The sequence below is a fragment of the Polistes canadensis genome, unplaced genomic scaffold (assembly GCF_001313835.1).
Source record: "Polistes canadensis isolate GaletaPanama2010 unplaced genomic scaffold, ASM131383v1 scaffold_330, whole genome shotgun sequence".
Taxonomy (NCBI): Eukaryota; Metazoa; Arthropoda; class Insecta; order Hymenoptera; family Vespidae; genus Polistes; species Polistes canadensis.
Genome location: NW_014569877.1, coordinates 10,642 through 28,768, shown reverse-complemented (window position 1 = coordinate 28,768; position 18,127 = coordinate 10,642). Strand labels below are relative to the sequence as shown.

The 18,127-nt window shown below is 30.4% G+C and overlaps 1 protein-coding gene and 1 long non-coding RNA gene across 2 annotated transcripts; both read left to right on the top strand.

Moving 5' to 3' along the window:
- The first annotated feature begins 314 nt into the window (after positions 1–314).
- On the top strand, positions 315–2,763 carry LOC106791669. The gene is made up of 2 exons (XR_001382212.1): positions 315–978; positions 1,356–2,763. It is a non-coding gene; the product is annotated as an uncharacterized LOC106791669 (long non-coding RNA).
- A 4,071-nt stretch (positions 2,764–6,834) lies between these two features.
- Positions 6,835–18,083, top strand: LOC106791685 (ER degradation-enhancing alpha-mannosidase-like protein 3; the record flags this gene model as incomplete). Its single annotated transcript, XM_014757528.1, has 18 exons — positions 6,835–7,014; positions 7,682–7,849; positions 7,911–7,956; positions 9,217–9,317; positions 9,415–9,454; positions 9,528–9,640; positions 11,128–11,281; positions 11,380–11,508; positions 11,595–11,766; positions 11,845–12,002; positions 12,062–12,166; positions 14,387–14,731; positions 14,819–14,980; positions 15,054–15,152; positions 15,301–15,618; positions 15,717–15,930; positions 16,011–16,123; positions 16,662–18,083. Coding segments are annotated over exons 2-18 (3,813 nt in total), but the record flags the coding sequence as incomplete, so codon positions are not given.
- Between the last annotated feature and the right edge of the window lie 44 nt (positions 18,084–18,127).

Sequence of the window (18,127 nt, the reverse complement as noted above, 5' to 3'; positions counted from 1 at the left end):
CTAATACTATAATACATAACATATTAAAATTTCAGATTTGTTAAAATACATTTGAAATTTGATTTTTTCTCAAAAGTGTCGGCCATAACTTTTGAACCGTCATAATTGTCTACCATTATTTTTTTTAATAATAATAATATAGTAAATAAAATATCCAAATATCAGCCTTAAAAAAATGCTTCTAAAGTTGGTCTAAATTTTGTATCTTTGCTACCTGAGTGACGCCATAGGAATCGCCACCGAGTTTAGTTAGTCTCTTTCTAATGTATGGTAAGCATGAGGGATTGACTGGATGAAATTTGGACTTCGATAAAATATGTTTTGTCTACTTTCCATGGGCTCTTAAGCTATATCTTCATATGTCCTCTACACGATCATTTATTAAATAAACTATTAACATCAGATTATATAACCTTCGATACTAAGAAAGATCAGTCTGATGCTCTTCATCTTATAACCAATAATAGTTAAGATATTCCGCTGTTCTGTTTTAACTATTTCACTCGATATATGTATAATTAACTCCAAAGGCAAATATGAACACATTTATTTTTCTATCATTTTAACGTTTTGTATATGGTATTTAGAGATCAAAATCAAGTCTTTCCTATCAACTGCATCTATCATACAATTATTGTCTATTATGAAATTTGGCCTCATTAGCAGTTTTTAAGTTACATAATGTAGTTTTTTGGTTTCTATATTATCGATAGAACGACAGGTAGATAACATCAATACCATTCCTTTATTTATCAATTTTACTAATAAAAATCAATCAGTATTTCGATGTTTTAACCCTTTCGCTACGGCGGGCCTCACCGCGGAGTACCTCGTCTAGAACGGAGCGCCGTGCCGAAAGTGGGAACATTAAGCGCGCGCAGTCTTTAGCATTCGGGGCCAAGACTTTCGTCTCAAAAACGACTTTGTGACATTACTTTTAGAAACAAAATGATTTGTGTTCATAATTTCTCTATGGAGGTATTTTTAATTCAATAATACAATTAATATTTTTATATTATACAACAATATAGGAACTATAATGATAACATAATATTGAACAGTAATTTTTTAATAATAATATTCTGTATGAAATTTTTCAAAGCACGGATATACACATAAACCAACATCACACTTCTCACAATGATATCGTGTTTGACGGCTTTTATCATTCTTTTTGCATACCACACATTTTCTTAGTGGACTTTTTCTCTTCGTCTTGTTATTCTTATAAAGTGATGGAAAATGTCTTGCAGTAAGACGCGTTGTGTTAATATGACCAGATTTTTTTTTTTTTTTGTAAACAGAAGTACGCGAAGCGATACCATTTATCTTAACATTTGGTTCCATTTTTGGAGCGGGTGATTATAGTCACCCGTCGTGTATAGGTGGCATCTTGTGACCGGTGACTATAGTCACCCATCGTATGCAGGTGTCGTTTGGTGGCGGGTGACTATAGTCACCCGTAGTAGTGAAAGGGTTAATCCGCCTTTGTTTAATTTATTGTTCATGTGAAACATTACATACTTCGTATTTTGGACAATAAAACAACACTTTGGAAAGCTCGTTTTATTACAATGAAGTAAATATAATAAGGAACTCGTATACGAATTATCAGCATTCAAAGTGTGACCTACATTTAGATTTGGCTGTAGCTACGTCATAACAATATTACTGGATTTATCAAGATTCCGCCTAGTTAATACCTAGCTGGTCCCAAACCCAGACAAAGGAGAGGGTTCGAGGGTGAGGCTAGCAACCTACCCTCGGTAAAAACAATAAAACGCCCCCGGAAATAGCAATAAAAAAGCTAGTATTACAGGACGAAGTCCTAACAAAAAGAAGAAGTAGAAGATAATTGAACCCTTTGCACTCGGATGTCCACTCTCAGGGAATATTCAAGTTTATTAGTGACTATGGGGAATTAAGTTATTTCAGCGCAACTTTTTGAGACATGCATGTTTCCCTGAATTTTTCTCTTGAAATGGCACAAGAAATTAAATCAAAATATCATAAAATTACTAAGATATATACAAGAAATGTCAGCGGGTTTTGTGTCAGACGAGAACGTGAGAGAACTTCTCGGCGCCACTTGAAAAGAGCGATAAGAAGGGGAGTTTGTAGAAGAAAGGTCGGTATGCGAACATAGCACGCAGTGTATAGTAAGATTTATAATTATAAATAAACAAGTCTAAATCTAGAGGAAAAGATTTCCAAAGCTGAGCTCAGTCTGGTTTGAAGCTTTGAGCAGTACACATAGATCTAACGAGTGAGAAAATCGGAAAAGTGATTCTTTTCTTAGTGAACAAATTGTTTGGTAAAAGCTATTTTGGTAAATATCATCTTGTGAGTTAGTAATAACAATTAGAAATTTTCAACCCATGTATTTATTCATATTTTTTTTTAGAACAATGGCAAAGCGTCCAACCACGAGTGAGTCTCATGACACATATATTAGTGAAGATGAGCTCTAGATAGACCTCTATACAGACATGTTAGAAAGACTAACTGTAGAACAAAACGACAGCAGTGAAAGTGATATCGTTCCACCAAGAAGGTGACAAAGAGTTCGCATAGATAGCAACAGCGATAAAAGTAGTACGGAAGAAAACACCCGACAACATGACAACGTATCGTCAAGTGAAGAGTGGGAAGATGTTACCGAATCGGGCGTTCCTCCAGCTACGATAAATTTTGATTTACACGAAGAAATAGCCGGACCACAACATAAAAAAGCTCATAGACTATTTTACATTATATTTTACTGAAGAATTAGTAGACAGTATAATAAAAGAAACAAATAATTATGCCAAAAAGCACAAGTGGTACGACCAAAGAAGAATTTTTAGCATTCATCGCCGTCATCCTGAATATGGAATTGATTCAGTTCCCCAACATGTAGGAATACTGGTCTACTGCTGACAATAGTAGAATCCCTTTTTTTTCGGAAACATTTACCAGGTCCAGATTCATGCAGATATTTTGGATGTTATATTTGAAGAAACCCACGCAAGGAAATACAATGATAAGAACGCATATTTAAAAAGTCAGCAACTATTTAGAATATATAGATGGAAAATTTAGGCAGTATTTCATACCATATGAAGCAGTCACTGTGGATGAATCGATTGTAAAATTCAAAGGCAGAATATCATTCATCACCTATAATCTGAACAAGCCAACAAAGTAGGGTATACGCATATATGCGCTGGCGGACTCAAGAACAGGATATTTATTCACAATACTTCCATGCTATGGCAGCATAACTACCGATAATATATCCCGGCCGGATCTTCCAGTAAGCACAAGGATTACGCTACATTTGTATAAGAAATTATTAGACAGAGTTCCTGATGCAAAAGAATACCATATGTTCACCGACAGGTACTATACCAGCATCCTTTTAGCGGAAGAATTGCGAAAGATGAATTGTCATCTTACTGGCACTATAAAAATTAATCGAAAAGGCGTACCGACACAAATAACAAAACCAAAATTTTCAACAAATAAAACAGTTGTATACAGGAAAAATAATACTACGCTTCTTGCGTGGAATGATAAAAGAATTATTACTATGCTCACGAATTATTATAACACTCAATTACAATCTACCCACAGAACATTACGCGGTGGAGATGTCGTAACAGTGAATAAACCTGAAATGGTGTTAGGATATACGGCAAATATGGGTGGTGTGGATCAATACGCTTTGACGTATTGTTTCCTTCGTAAATTGTTGAAATGGTGGAGAAAGTTATTTTTTTGGGGGTTGGAAATGTGTGTGATAAACTCATACATAATATATCGTATCTCAAAACAAACAAATAATGAAACGCCAATGACACACCACAAGTTTGTCAAAACACTAATTGACCAATTGAGGGGCGATTTTCGTGTATCGAGAACGCGCCCATCCACATTTTCTGCGGACAATAGATTAGACAACAAATTAGATATTCCCAAAGTGGGACAAAGAAAACGAGACTGTATTGTGTGTTCTAACAGGAAAACACCTGGTGGCAGGAGTCAAACAAATTATTATTGTGAAACATGCACTAATCAACCTGCAATGCATATTGGGGAGTGTTTCAAAATTTATCATACTGTACAAAATTATAAACAATAAAATATTGATTTTTTGCAAATATACATTCCCCGATCTCAACCAATTCATATATATATAAGTCCAATATCATTATAATACGTTACTTAGTTCCACAATTATAATAAATAATACGAGAGTTTGTAAATGTTCGTTTCTCCCGTCAAATGGCGCTGAGTAGCTGATAGCCAACGTCGAAAATCGTTCGGAGTGCAAAGGGTGAATTATCATTATTACTTATATATTCTTATGTGTTCCATAATATAAAATAAAATCCTGAATATGTGTCTAGTTTTGCGATGACGAAAGAACGAAAAATATTTAAATTTTTATCGATGCATACATTTTGGAAAGAGAAAAATGATTTGGAAAAGAAATCACGAATGTTTTATTAACGAATCGTGTTTCGTTTTTCTCTTATTACTGTTAAAAGAAAATGTTAGTCAATGTAACTTTATTTATAAGGTATTATAAATTAACAGAAGATTAACAATCATATGGCATAATATTTTCCTAACTTCCTGTTTTTTATTTTATATAAATGTATGATGCATCGATGCACCTGCCAGATGCAATTGCATTTTATTCCTTAATGCAACCTAATTTTGTTTAAAACCAATCAATCCCTTTTATCATCCAATCTATAAAAGTTCTTATCTAAAGTTATCGAAATGTCAATATTTTACGAGATATTTGAAATTTTATATCATTACGTTATAATACTGGGACTCTACATACTTTAAGATTGAACACCCTATTATTCAATAAAGTACATTCATCTGTTCATAAGATCGTTTTCGTAAAATTTTAGTTATTTTTTATTTGTCTAAGAAAAAACTGAAAAAGTCGTATTCCTCATATTTCATCTCCCGCGTACAAGGCATGCCCCATAAAGTAACAGTATAGAACAGGGGTGGCGAACTTATGACCAGCGGGTTAGACACTGACTCACGCACATCTCTGAACTGACCCACGCGTCGATAATTATCCAATACAAAAAATTGAAAATATTATATTAAATATATGGGAATGTTTACCAAATAATTTTAGATCAATGAAGAAACTTGCGAATGCTCTTTTAATGATGTTTTGGTCAACATATTCCTTTTTATATTATAAATTGTTCTCGTCACAATGAATTTCGTAACATCGACGGATAGAAATAAGCTTAGAAATGAAATATTTCATTGGCAGCAAAATGCGTAAAATAAATGAATACGGAATGTAAATTTGATATTACGAAACTATTCGAAAAAAACAACAGTAGGTTTTTCACCTAAAGTACAACAATTTTATTACGAACTCCTGACTTTTCTTTTTGGCTTCTCGGTTTACAAAGTTGATCCGTCTCTTCTCCTCCCTCCAAAGGTTACCTCGTTCAATTACTGACCCACGAATTAGCGCTGTAAGTGGTGATAAGCCGAATTTGACCCACGCATCCAAAAAAGTTTGTCGTCCCTAGTTTAGAATGTCAAATATTTCCATGACATTATTTTGATACGCAGGATTAAAGAGGGATTGATTGGTTTAAAAAGAAATTGGATTGTATTAAAGAATAAAGTGGAATTGCACCTGGCAAGTATATCGGTGAATCCATATAAATAATAAGAAAATAGGAAGTAAAGAACGTATTATACCATATGATGCTTTCCTCTGTCTTTTTTTTTCTATTTTTACTTAATAAAGAGCAGTTACCTATCCTGGTTTCATTAATCATCCTTTATTATATGATTATTTCTTTTTATGCTATATCGCTCTCTATTCATAATTTCTCTGAAGCTTTTTATATTTATTAATTTGTCAATAGATCAATATTTGTTCAGAGATTATTTTTATACTCTACATAGCGAAAAATCGATACATTCTATTGATTGTTGTGTTTTTCCATGCATTCAAGAACGAATTCGTGCATTCAAGTGTGAATGAATGTTTATTATTACATGGAACTTATATATAAGGAGGACGATGTATAAATGTGGCTACAATATTCACAATGAAAGGACGATTTCTATTGCCACTAGAGAGCGCGTCGATTCGCTGGATCTGACTTGTTTTCTTTACTGTTAATGCAATCCACCACAATACAATATTTCACCATCTTAAACAAAAAATTCAATTACAATTCACATTTGTAAAAAAATTAAGGCTTCGTGATTAAAACAACGAAGCTTCGTAATTAAAACAAAAACATCAAAGAGAACTATTAATTTCATTTGTTTATTTATAAAATCACACGTACTTAAATCTAAACTTAAGAACATCACCGCCGCCCTCGTGGATAATTATCGTACTCTACATTCACTCATTTTCAACAACACAAATTCGACGCAAACGCCTATCTCGATCGTCCTCCTTGTATATAGCTCCGTTGTTTATTACTTCTATTTATTAAATGAATATAATATGTAGAGACATGGTTTGCTAAAAGTGAACTTTTTGAATTGGGCGTCTGGAGGCGCTATATGAAAATTACTAAAATAGGATTAGTTGGAAAGAGTCGCATGCTGACTGGTTCAATTTTATAGTTGAATTCAAAATATTGCAGTCATACAATGTTACGTTAATGATAGCCTGCACTTTAACTGTCACGTGAAAACACGCCTTAAATATCCCATACTACGAACATATTTTTATTTCTTTTCATTTACTCTCTTTACATTTTATATTCTGTGTATAATATTCTGAATTAAAAATAATCGAAAGTGAACTTTACACAAATATTTATTTTTATTTTTATGAAAATTATTAGAATAGTAAATAAACATAAATGAAACGATGAAGAAAAAATTCATGACAAGTTAATGTTTAATCTCTGTTAAATATGAAAATTCAAAAGATAATATTAAAGACCGCCATGAATTTATGTCCGAATCACGTGATCATTACTATCGTAGGATTAACTCTCGTTACGAGAGGTTAGTTCATTAAGATAAAAACGTTGATTTTAATAAACATTATGCAAATGAAAGAAATCGATGCGCGAAAGACGTTGTCTTTTTATATTAAATAAAATTGCTGTCATAATGGCAGTATAATACACCACTTGATAACCTCTTAAAAACAAGTATATAGACCACATATCGAAACATATGGATGATAAGAACAGTGCTACAAAGTAGAAAATTTTGAAAAAATTAACGAAGGTCACATCATCTGGCCCTGAAAATAATGCGTGATCAACTGTCATCAGCATTTTTTGTTTATATTTCTTATTATTCTGTTAGTGATATAGATTTTTCAATCAAATTTTGATAAATTAATCAAATTTTTCGGGATATAACCAAAAAACCTTTACAATCTACGTGTGCAAAAGTTTATCAGCAGTGCTTCCTCTCCTCTTTCTTTATTTGGGTTGATACATAAATATGTTATACTATCTTCCATTAATGGCATATCGTTAAATTTACCAATGATTCGCGTGTATAAGAATTATACAGCAAAGAAGTATTAACGACAAAAATCTTAAGCAAAGATTTATACTCATAATAATATTTTCTTTAAATTGTGTTAAATGATATAAAATTTAGTGAATGAAGTGGATTAATTGAAATATGTTTGAAAGAATGTTATGCTTAACCATAGATATGACATCTTGACAAACAAAAAGGAAGATATTTTTTTATGAAGAATGGCTCGTGATTCTTTCTTATTTGGATTGCTCATGTTCGGATGTAGCATACATGCATTAATGGCTACATCCGATGACGATCAACTGGATTATATGAATAAAGAAGAACGTGAAGCATTGAAGTATGTATGAAGAATTTGAAAGTGTTATTTATTGTATTTTATAATTTTGTATTATTTTTAGGGATGAAGCAAGGGATATGTTTTATCACGCTTACAATGCTTATATGGTAAATGAAACTATGTTTAACACGCTGACTGACACGTCAGTCACCCGTGATCGGCGTTTATTCTGTCAATGGGGCCATGAAGGTCATTTGTGATCAGTATTACTATATTGTTCTATACATTGCTTTTTTTGTAAACAAAAAATGCCGGAACCCATTTTTTGTCAAATTTTTTATTAAAGAAAATTTTGTTCAAATATATATTTAAATGAAATTTAAAGCCACAGAGTTCATAAAAAATTAAACATAATTTATGTCAATTTTTGTTTTATTTCAAACATGGTCAAATCTAAAAGCCATATTTTATTATTTGCTTTTTTATTTTATTCCTTTCTTATTTATTTTTATTTAATCTTAAATATTTCTTATCCCTTTTCAAATATTAGAAATATCGTAAAAAAAGATCCTGGAACGACGCTCCAGTGTTACACTACAAAAAAGCACTGGTTTTATATTTTATCTTAGAATTTTGGCCTCTACGTCAAACATGCCAAACTTGCGTGGCAGTCAACGTGTTAACACATTCATGTCGGGGCGTTTCGAATCAAACTTTATTTAAGATTGGAAAGATTTCGTGGTTTTTGTTTCAATCGCATTACGTTAGAAAAAACTGCTATAACTTAAAATAAATAGTATATTTTAAGGAAATTTGTAGGAATGTAAATTACTTTATCGTATTATAATATATATTTTTTAAAATTTAATTATCAGAGATTTTCAATCTAATGTCGTAGCTATTTATTTCTGACAATAAGATAAATATATATATAAAAATCTCAATTGCGTATTTTGTGTTAACTGATCCTTAGTAGAAAACACGTATTACGCGTATTATAAGGGTACGTTGCAGTGGACGCGAATTTTGACAGAAACAAATGAAAGTAAATTCTGCAGAAAAGCATCATAGTGCGATTAAAATACGATGTTTTCACTCGCACAAAAAACGTCCCATATTCGCAATAGTTGTCATACGAGCTATTGTGCGATGTCAGAAAAAGCATGAACATTAAAACGATTTGAATGAAGTTATTTTGACGTGTTCTTGAGTTATTTGAAAAGACGATTGCAACCAAAAAAATCACTTTCGTAACATTCAACCTATTTGATTGTTCTGACGAATAAATCTGAGCTTTACTGCAGAATTTTTTTCATGATAATTCGCGTCTACTGTAACCGTAGCATGAGTTATCAGACGCGAATATGTTAATTATAATCTTGTAACAATGATGGATGGTAATGAGTAATTATTTGGATAAATTATAGGAAAATGCTTATCCTGCGGATGAGTTAATGCCATTAAGCTGTAAGGGCCGATATAGAGGATCGGAGCCAAATAGAGGTGATATTGATTCTACATTAGGAAAGTAAGAAAGTGTATTTTAATCTATTATTATATTTTACATTTTTTGGATAAATAATATTACTTTTTTATTTATTAATTTCTTTCATATATTCTTACAGTTTTTCCCTTACATTAGTGGATACCTTAGATACACTTGTGGTAAGATTCACTATTAACACAAGGATAGACTTATAGTATCGAATATCCTCATATTAAGCTACTAATGTTACAGGTGTTAGGTGATTTGGAAGAATTTGAAAATGCAGTAAAGCTTGTTGCTAGAGATGTCAGCTTTGATACAGATGTAATAGTGTCTCTATTCGAAACTAACATCAGAATGCTTGGGTAATTGGATCAGATTTATTTTATCTAAACCGGTGTTTCCTAATCTTTTTTAAATCATGACTCATCTCTATGTCTCAAAATTCTAATACTTCCTAGTACAAGGTTTCTTAAATTTTTCCACTTGGTGACTCCCTTTAACAGAGCAAATATTTTTGCGATCATTGGTATCAAGGGTTCTCAATCTTTTTTCTTCGTGGGCCGCATACGTTTGTTTCTTACATCAAACAGGCTGCAACATTGGAGCCGCGGACGGTGCCGAACATTCCACGGTTAGAAAAGAATTTATAAAACTGATAACTAAGAAAAAGTTATCAGGAATGGAAAACAATTACCGTTTTCAAACATAGATATATTTAATATTATTTAATTATTTAAACATTAGTATGATTTTTAGTATTAACGCAAATTCGTACTAATTTTTTTATAACAGCGATCGGCTCTCAAGGCCGTACGGCGGGGGTGAGATTGAGGTTGGGTGGTGGTTAATTGTTGCCGTAAGTAAATTTTTATCACTAAAGGAAAAAAGAAGGTAAATTTATTTTTGTCGCAGTTTGAGTATGGTTGATATAGACTCTATAACAGTTGTTCCCAAACTTTTTCGATTCTCGATACCTCTGCTAAATCCAAATTTTCCCAAGGCATCCTATATCAAATTCTAACAATTACACTTTGCAAAATAGGTAATAATTTTTTTATAAGGGTTAGGTAAAAATACATAAAACACATGATAGATTGTAAAAAAATGTAATTGAACAAATTCAGTTAATTATAATAATTAGTGAGATGGATGAACCTTTTGGTCACGGCATATTATCTCAAATCCTGGAATTAAACTGGACATAGTTACTACCCTCATTTCCTTCTTCACATTGATTTTTGCGTGATATTTAGATTTTATCGTAGCAACTGCCGAAAACCCAGCTTCGCACTGATAAGATGTCGTAAAAAGAATTAAAATTATAACAATTATATAATATTTTGTAGTGCCCCTGTGAAGAAGTTATAGCTTCTCAGGGCGCCGAGGCTCACACTTTGGGAAGCTAATTTATATTATTTTTTGTTTCACTATTATAAATTTAAAGCCATACTATATGTGTAGTATTGTTAACTAGTTTTAAATTAATTTTTGGTCGTTGCGCGTCCAGAAATATTATTTTTTTGCTAAAATTTCTACGACCTCTAAATTTAATTACGTGACCCACACTTTGAGAAGCCCTGTCCTAGTATATTATAATAACCCGGCTACTGGCATAATTTAACATTAATCAGTATTTCTAATAAAAAATGAAACTGTTTCTAATTACTCTTTCTTTAAGAAATATAAATTTTATCTTGAACGTTAATTTGAATGAAAATTTTTAACAAGAAACACTGATATGATGACGTATATTATTGATTTGTTCATTGTCCCATTGTTGGGAAACACTGATTTGCACTTATGTGGTTAATATTCTGTAAATAAAAATATTGAAATGTATTGTCAACAGAGGTCTTTTAAGTGGTCACTTATTAGCTGAATATTTGCAACAAAGGGCTGACATAATGCCATGGTATAGAGGCCAATTATTAGGTTTAGCCAAAGATTTAGGATACAGATTTTTACCTGCATTTAATACATCTACTGGAATACCTTACGGCAGAGTAATATATCTTCTATATTTGATTATTTAATACTGTTCTATAAAAGTTAACTCTAAAAAAATGTAAGCATATAATAATATATGATTTTGTTTATTCAGATTAATCTAAAATATGGTATGAAAGGTGTTCCCACAGAAGTATCAAGAGAGACTTGTACTGCTTGTGCAGGTAGCATGATATTAGAAATGGCTGCCTTGTCAAGATTAACTGGAGAATCAATTTTTGAGGTATTAGTTTTTTTGACATTATTAAAATAGATATATTATAAAATAAATTAATCTCTTATATTTTATATCTATTTTTTTTTTTATAGGAAAAAGCACAAAAAGCAATGGATGTTTTATGGAAAATGCGTCATAGAGGAACTGATTTAATGGGTTCTGTATTGAATGTAAATTCAGGTGACTGGGTACGTAGAGATTCGGGTGTAGGAGCAGGTATAGACTCCTACTATGAATACTGCCTAAAGGCTTATATTTTATTAGGTATAACCTTAATATCTTTTTACTCATATTTTCATTGATATTAGTCATAATATTTACATTATATTTATTATTCTATAGGGGATGAAAAATACTTGGGACGTTTTAATAAACATTATCAAGCTATTATGAAATATGTGAGTCAAGGGCCAATGTTATTAGATGTACATATGCATAGACCAAATACAAATTCAAAAAATTTCATGGATGCTTTATTAGCTTTTTGGCCTGGTTTACAAGTACGTATAGAATCTTTATCAATTTTTTATCAAAATCTATTTCACCTTGCTTTTTGCAGGTATTAAAAGGAGACATTAAGCCTGCAGTAGAGACACATGAGATGCTTTATCAAGTCATGCAAAGACATAATTTTATACCAGAAGCTTTTACTACTGATTTTCAGGTACATATTATTATACGTAATGATAAATATAGTAGAATCTGTTCTATTATAATAACTTTGAGATTTGCTATTGTTGATAAGAATAACCAGTTGATAATATTAAATAAAAAATAGAAAATCTTTATTGTTGAATTCAAATGATTACAAACAATTATGATATTTGTATGTGTTACGGGCAATGTATATATTCTATAAATGGCCACTTAAATTGGATAATGTATATGTCGAGCATGTATGAAATACATTGCTCAGTCAATCTATATAATGCCTAGATGGTTTTGGTCAATCTATAAAATGTGCTTCAGTGGGGTGTGTTCAGAGCACCGGGGGGGGGGGGGGAATCGCAATCTATTGTAAGTGTAACAAACCATGACAGGTGTATGCGTTCATACAGTTATGAAATTCACTTTTCGTACTGTTCATGCACATGTTCACGCGCTTTTTCAACTGCGTGACTATAAGAACTTAATCTTCCAAACTATCATGTGTGTTGTAAGAGTAGAAGAAGGTAATATAGAAAAAGATACGCGAATTCTATTATTAATAATTAAAGATATATTCTATTATTCTGTTACTATAAAATCAGCGTGGTGCTCGGTTTCTGTTAAGAGTTTAGCTTTTCTTTCTCCTAAGATCATTCCGACCTCCCCTTTTCATGCTCTAAACATAGCAAACTGAAGAACATTTTATAGGTTGACCAAAACCCTCTGGACATTCTATAAAATGTCCTACTTGATTGGGTATTTTATACAATGCCCTGTAGTAATACATTATCCGTAACATACAGAAGGGTGAGTTACGGAACGTGATGTTTCAAAATAACTCGTAAAATATACATTGTACGAAAAAATATTTCTTGCATAGTTAAACTAAATTAGGGGACAACTATAATGGTAAACAATACTTTTTTTTTTAAATTTCTTCTCTCAAATTCTTCATAAATAACTATCATACTATGTAGAGCCTAAAATGAATAATAGCTGAAATATTCACAAATAAATTTTTATTATCACAAGTATTCGAAGTATTCCCTATTATAATCAATGCACTTTCGTAATTTTTTTATCAAAGAACGTGTGACGTTTTCAAACATTCCTGCAGTTATTACCGTACATGTATTAAAAATACCATATTGACAAACGTTTTTGCTGCGGCACTTCTTCTAATAGATTTTTGTGCGTCTCAAACAAAAACGTGGAGTATTTTTGACCTGTTAACGAACCATTAGTGAAGTAAGGTTTAACGATTTGGTGACAAATTTTACCACACCAGACATTTAAGCTCCATTGGTATTAATGGTTTGCCTCACGCATCCAGTGAGGATTTTCTCTATCCCAATAGTGCATATTTTTTAAATTAACATCTGCGCGATTTGTGTACAAATTGTGAACGAATTCGTGATTAGCAATATAATTCCGAATAACTTATTTTTAATATTTTAGTAATTACTCATTTTAGGCAGTACATAATATTATAGTTTTTTATGCAGAATAAGAATGCTTTATCAGAATCTAGAAAACAAATTAAACATTCCATTTAAAAAAAAACGATGATCTTGATATCTTATAAAAAAAATGACCTTAAAACAAAGTATTGTTTACCATTATATTTGTTCCCTAATTTAGTTTAAGTATGCAAGAAACATTTTTTATACAATGTATAATTTTACGAATTATTTTGAAACGTCACGTTTCGTGACTCACGCTGTATATTTTATTGTATATTTATCACAAACTGCACACTTAATACATTAAGTATTTATGTTATTTTTCTTGTAAAGAACTCTATGAAACAAAATTTATTTGAAAAATTTATCAAGTATTGTGTATACACTTTAGGAGAATATCTGTTTATATATTTTCTATAAATATTATTCATGCTTTCGTATAAATGATGAAAGATCTATCACATTTTATCTAAAAGAAAATTTAAAAAAAAGATCTATTTAGTACAAAGTCATTATAAATTCTAATTATTCGTTCTCAAGTCTAATTATTAAAATTGATATCAATAGTTTGATTAAAATAGACAGATTTTTAAAAATTAATTTTATGTAGACTGTTTTAGGACTAACTGATAATGATAAAAAAAACCGATTAATAACATTATGAGTGATTATTATAACCAGATTCTACTGTATTTCTGGTTTTACAACATATTTGTACAACGATAATATTTAAAACATTGTAATGTGATTTCTTTTTCACTGAATGTAATTAGGTCCATTGGGGACATCATCCATTGAGACCAGAATTTTTAGAATCAACATATTTCCTCTATCGTGCAACAGGTGATCATTACTATTTGGGAGTTGGACGTAAAGTACTCAAAAGTCTTCAAACATATGCTCGAGTATCATGTGGCTACGCTGCTGTATCGGATGTTAGGACTAATAAACATGACGATACTATGGACAGCTTCGTGTTATCTGAGACATTTAAATACCTTTATTTATTATTCGCGGAACCAGCAGATTTAGTCTTAGATTTGGATGAATTTATTTTTACAACTGAAGGTCATTTACTTCCACTGACATTAGCTTCAATAAGAACAAATGTTTCTTCCGTGAGTCTTCAACAAAACTTTTAAATAATCATTAAATATTTTTTATCTGTTTGAACTAAATATAAAAGATATTTTAAATTTCTTTAGGACTTCGAACGAGATTCTGTTCAAGTAGATGAATTTGATCGGACATGTCCCAATAGTTTACACTTATTTCCAGCATCAGTTAGGCAACCCTTAAGAAACATGGTGGAAGATGTTTGTCCAAGACGTCCTATAAAAAGAAGATTAAGTGCATCTCAATTTCAAGTAACATTATGGAATTTTTGTATTGTATTATTATTTCAAAATAAATATATATAAATTTAGATGTTTATTTTAGGCTAATAATTTGGAACATTTAAAAATATTGAGTGAAATGGGCATAACAGCTTTAACATTAGCAGATGGAAGAGTGCAATTATTGCATACAATTTCTAATGTAATTTATTTTTTTAGATTTAGGATCATTAAGTATAAAAACGTCCGATTGCTCTGATTACTTTCAGTTCGAAATTGGACATTTCATACTTAATGACTTAATATTTAAAATGATATTCATATCATAATAAAAATATTAATTTTTTAAGGCAAGAACTCCACAAGACTCTGAAGAAGGTTTATTATTTATGCAAGAAATGGTTGAATTTAGTATAATGCAGACGCAACAAACAGAAACTAAGCCACAAGCAGTTACATTTATAAAACCAAAAGCTTATCCGCCACAAAAAGTTACATTATTGGCTGGACCAGCACATTTTGGTCCTGAATTACATAGTTTTAATAAAGTTACTGGAAAAGTTGTGTTCACATACCCTCTTGCAGCTTGTACAGATCTTCTTAATACAGAAAAGTTGAAAAATAAAATAGTTATCATGAAACGTGGTGATTGCATGTTCATGGAGAAGGTAAATTTGTTATAAATGCATAAGTGATAAAAAACATATCAGGTGATCATCTCTATATATATATATATATATATATATATATTGTTAAACAAATTCAGGCACGAAGAATTCAAAAAGCTGGAGCTATAGCAGGTATAGTATTAGATAATGTATCTGGTACTAGTGCAGCAACATCTCCAATATTTGCTATGTCTGGTGATGAAAAAGAAGTAGACGATGTGACAATACCTGTTGTATTTCTTTTTAATGTGGAAGCTACTGAATTGATTAAAGCTATTAGTGCAGGTGGAGGTGAACTTGTCGTTACCATTGGTAAGAAAGTTTATTTATAAAAAGATATAAATTATTCAAAATTTGTTTATAATTAAAAAAATATTTATTTAAATCAATAGGTAACTATTTTTCAAAAGATGAAGTTCAGTTAAAAGCACCTACTGACTTATCATTGTTTGAGCAACTAAAAGCCCCGTTAAAATCTTTACTTGATATGAATAAAAAATTACAGGTTCGTTTTTGTATTATACAATGATTTCTTTCATGTATAGTAATCACTCTATTTATGCGGGTAATTAGTTCCACGAAAACAGTGTATAAATAGAATTATGAAAAGTGTCAGCATTTGTTTAATCGTGCGAATTGTGGATTTATTCAGATTATACAATCAGATAACATTATTAATTTTCTTATCTTTTATTAATGTCTGGATAATTTTAAATTTAAATCCTAAGTTTATCCGTTTTTTTTTCCTTTTCTTAATCATATTATTAATAGTACCCCTTGTTGATGTCATTATTTATTAATCTTATAAATTTTTTATCGCACTACAATGTCCACTACAAAACTGCAGATAAGTTTATGCAATTACTAAAAAGATTATATTAGAGTATCTCCGAATATATATTTTCACGCAATGCATCGTTGTGACATCTTTGCTTTCGTAGCTCAAGTGAATTATAGTGAATCCACATAAATTGAGGGATTACTGTAGTTTTATATGATGTTAAATAAACTAAAAGACAATTTCTTTTTTATTCTAAGTACAGAATACTGAAAGAAATGATTTACATGAAGATATAAATTTTAATATCGAGAATGAACATCAGGACACTATTGATTTTAATCATTTATCTGCACGAATTATTAAAGATTCACTTGAAGGAGAGATAAGGATTACAATTAAGTCAGATGTACCATCTATTTACATGACAAGAAATTCAAAATTAACTATTTTACCGTTTACTGAGATACAATGGCAACAATTGAAAGAATTCTTTGTAAATCAATTGTACAACCTTGGATCCAACCAAAAATCTGAACTACGCATTAGAACTTTTCTACTGAAAAGTTATTACAACTTGATAATGGCAGAGCAAGGTGTCGATGCAAATGTTTATAATGCAGCAAGTTTGAAAGAAAAAATTCTATGGCTCTTAAAAGAATTAAGCGAAGTTGCGCCAAAGCCATCAATGATGGCTCATTTTTTTAATTCTAATAAACTAACAATAACTAACTATAATTTACTTACGAAATTGGATCGTACAGTCCTATATTCAAAAGAGATTTCAACAAAACTTAAAGAAATAAGATCCATAATACCAAATTTAAAACCGTTTAAAAATATCTCAACATTTTGTTTAGAACAAATTAATAATAGTATTGTTTTACGAAATATACTACGAAAATTATTTGACGAAGATAAAATCATTAAACAACATTTGGATCTTTTATATCATGTTGGTAAAAGCGTGCAAAGTATATACCAAGAAATATTAATGAATAATAGAGAAAAAGATGTAGATAAATTTAGTGAAAATAAAGATCGTGAATTTCTTAAACAAAAGGAAGATTTAACTAATGATAATAATGAAAGTAACAATGAAATTAGTTTAAAGGATCTATTTATAAAATTGTTAGATACAGCCAAAGATTACAATAAAAAATATGAAAATTTTGAAAATATTATGTGGACAGAGATAGAAAAAGTTGAAAAAAATATTGAACAAAATAATTTACAAGAATATGAAGATGAATCTAATATTTCTAATTATATAGAAGTTAAAAATAATGCAAATAAAATGATTACTGAATCAGATAAAATGTCCATTCAATCTAATGTATTAAAACGAAGCAAAAACGGAAGTAATATAAAGAAAAATAAAATTGAAGATATAGAAGAAAAAGAATTAGTATCTTTAGACATAAAACAGAAAAATGTAAATTCTATAGATAAGAAAGTTCCAAATAAGAAACATTCTGCAGAAGCTTTATACAAGAAAACTTCATTAAACGATGGTAATCTTTTATATCCGGTTTCCAAAGAAATAATAAAGTCATACACTAGAGATCCTGGATCACAAGATGAGATTCAAAAAATTTTACAAGAAATTCAGGATGGAATCGGTGATAAAATTAATAATAATAATAATAAAAATAATAATAATAATAATAATGATAAAGATAATGATAATAATAATAATGATGATGATGATGATGATGATGATGATGATGA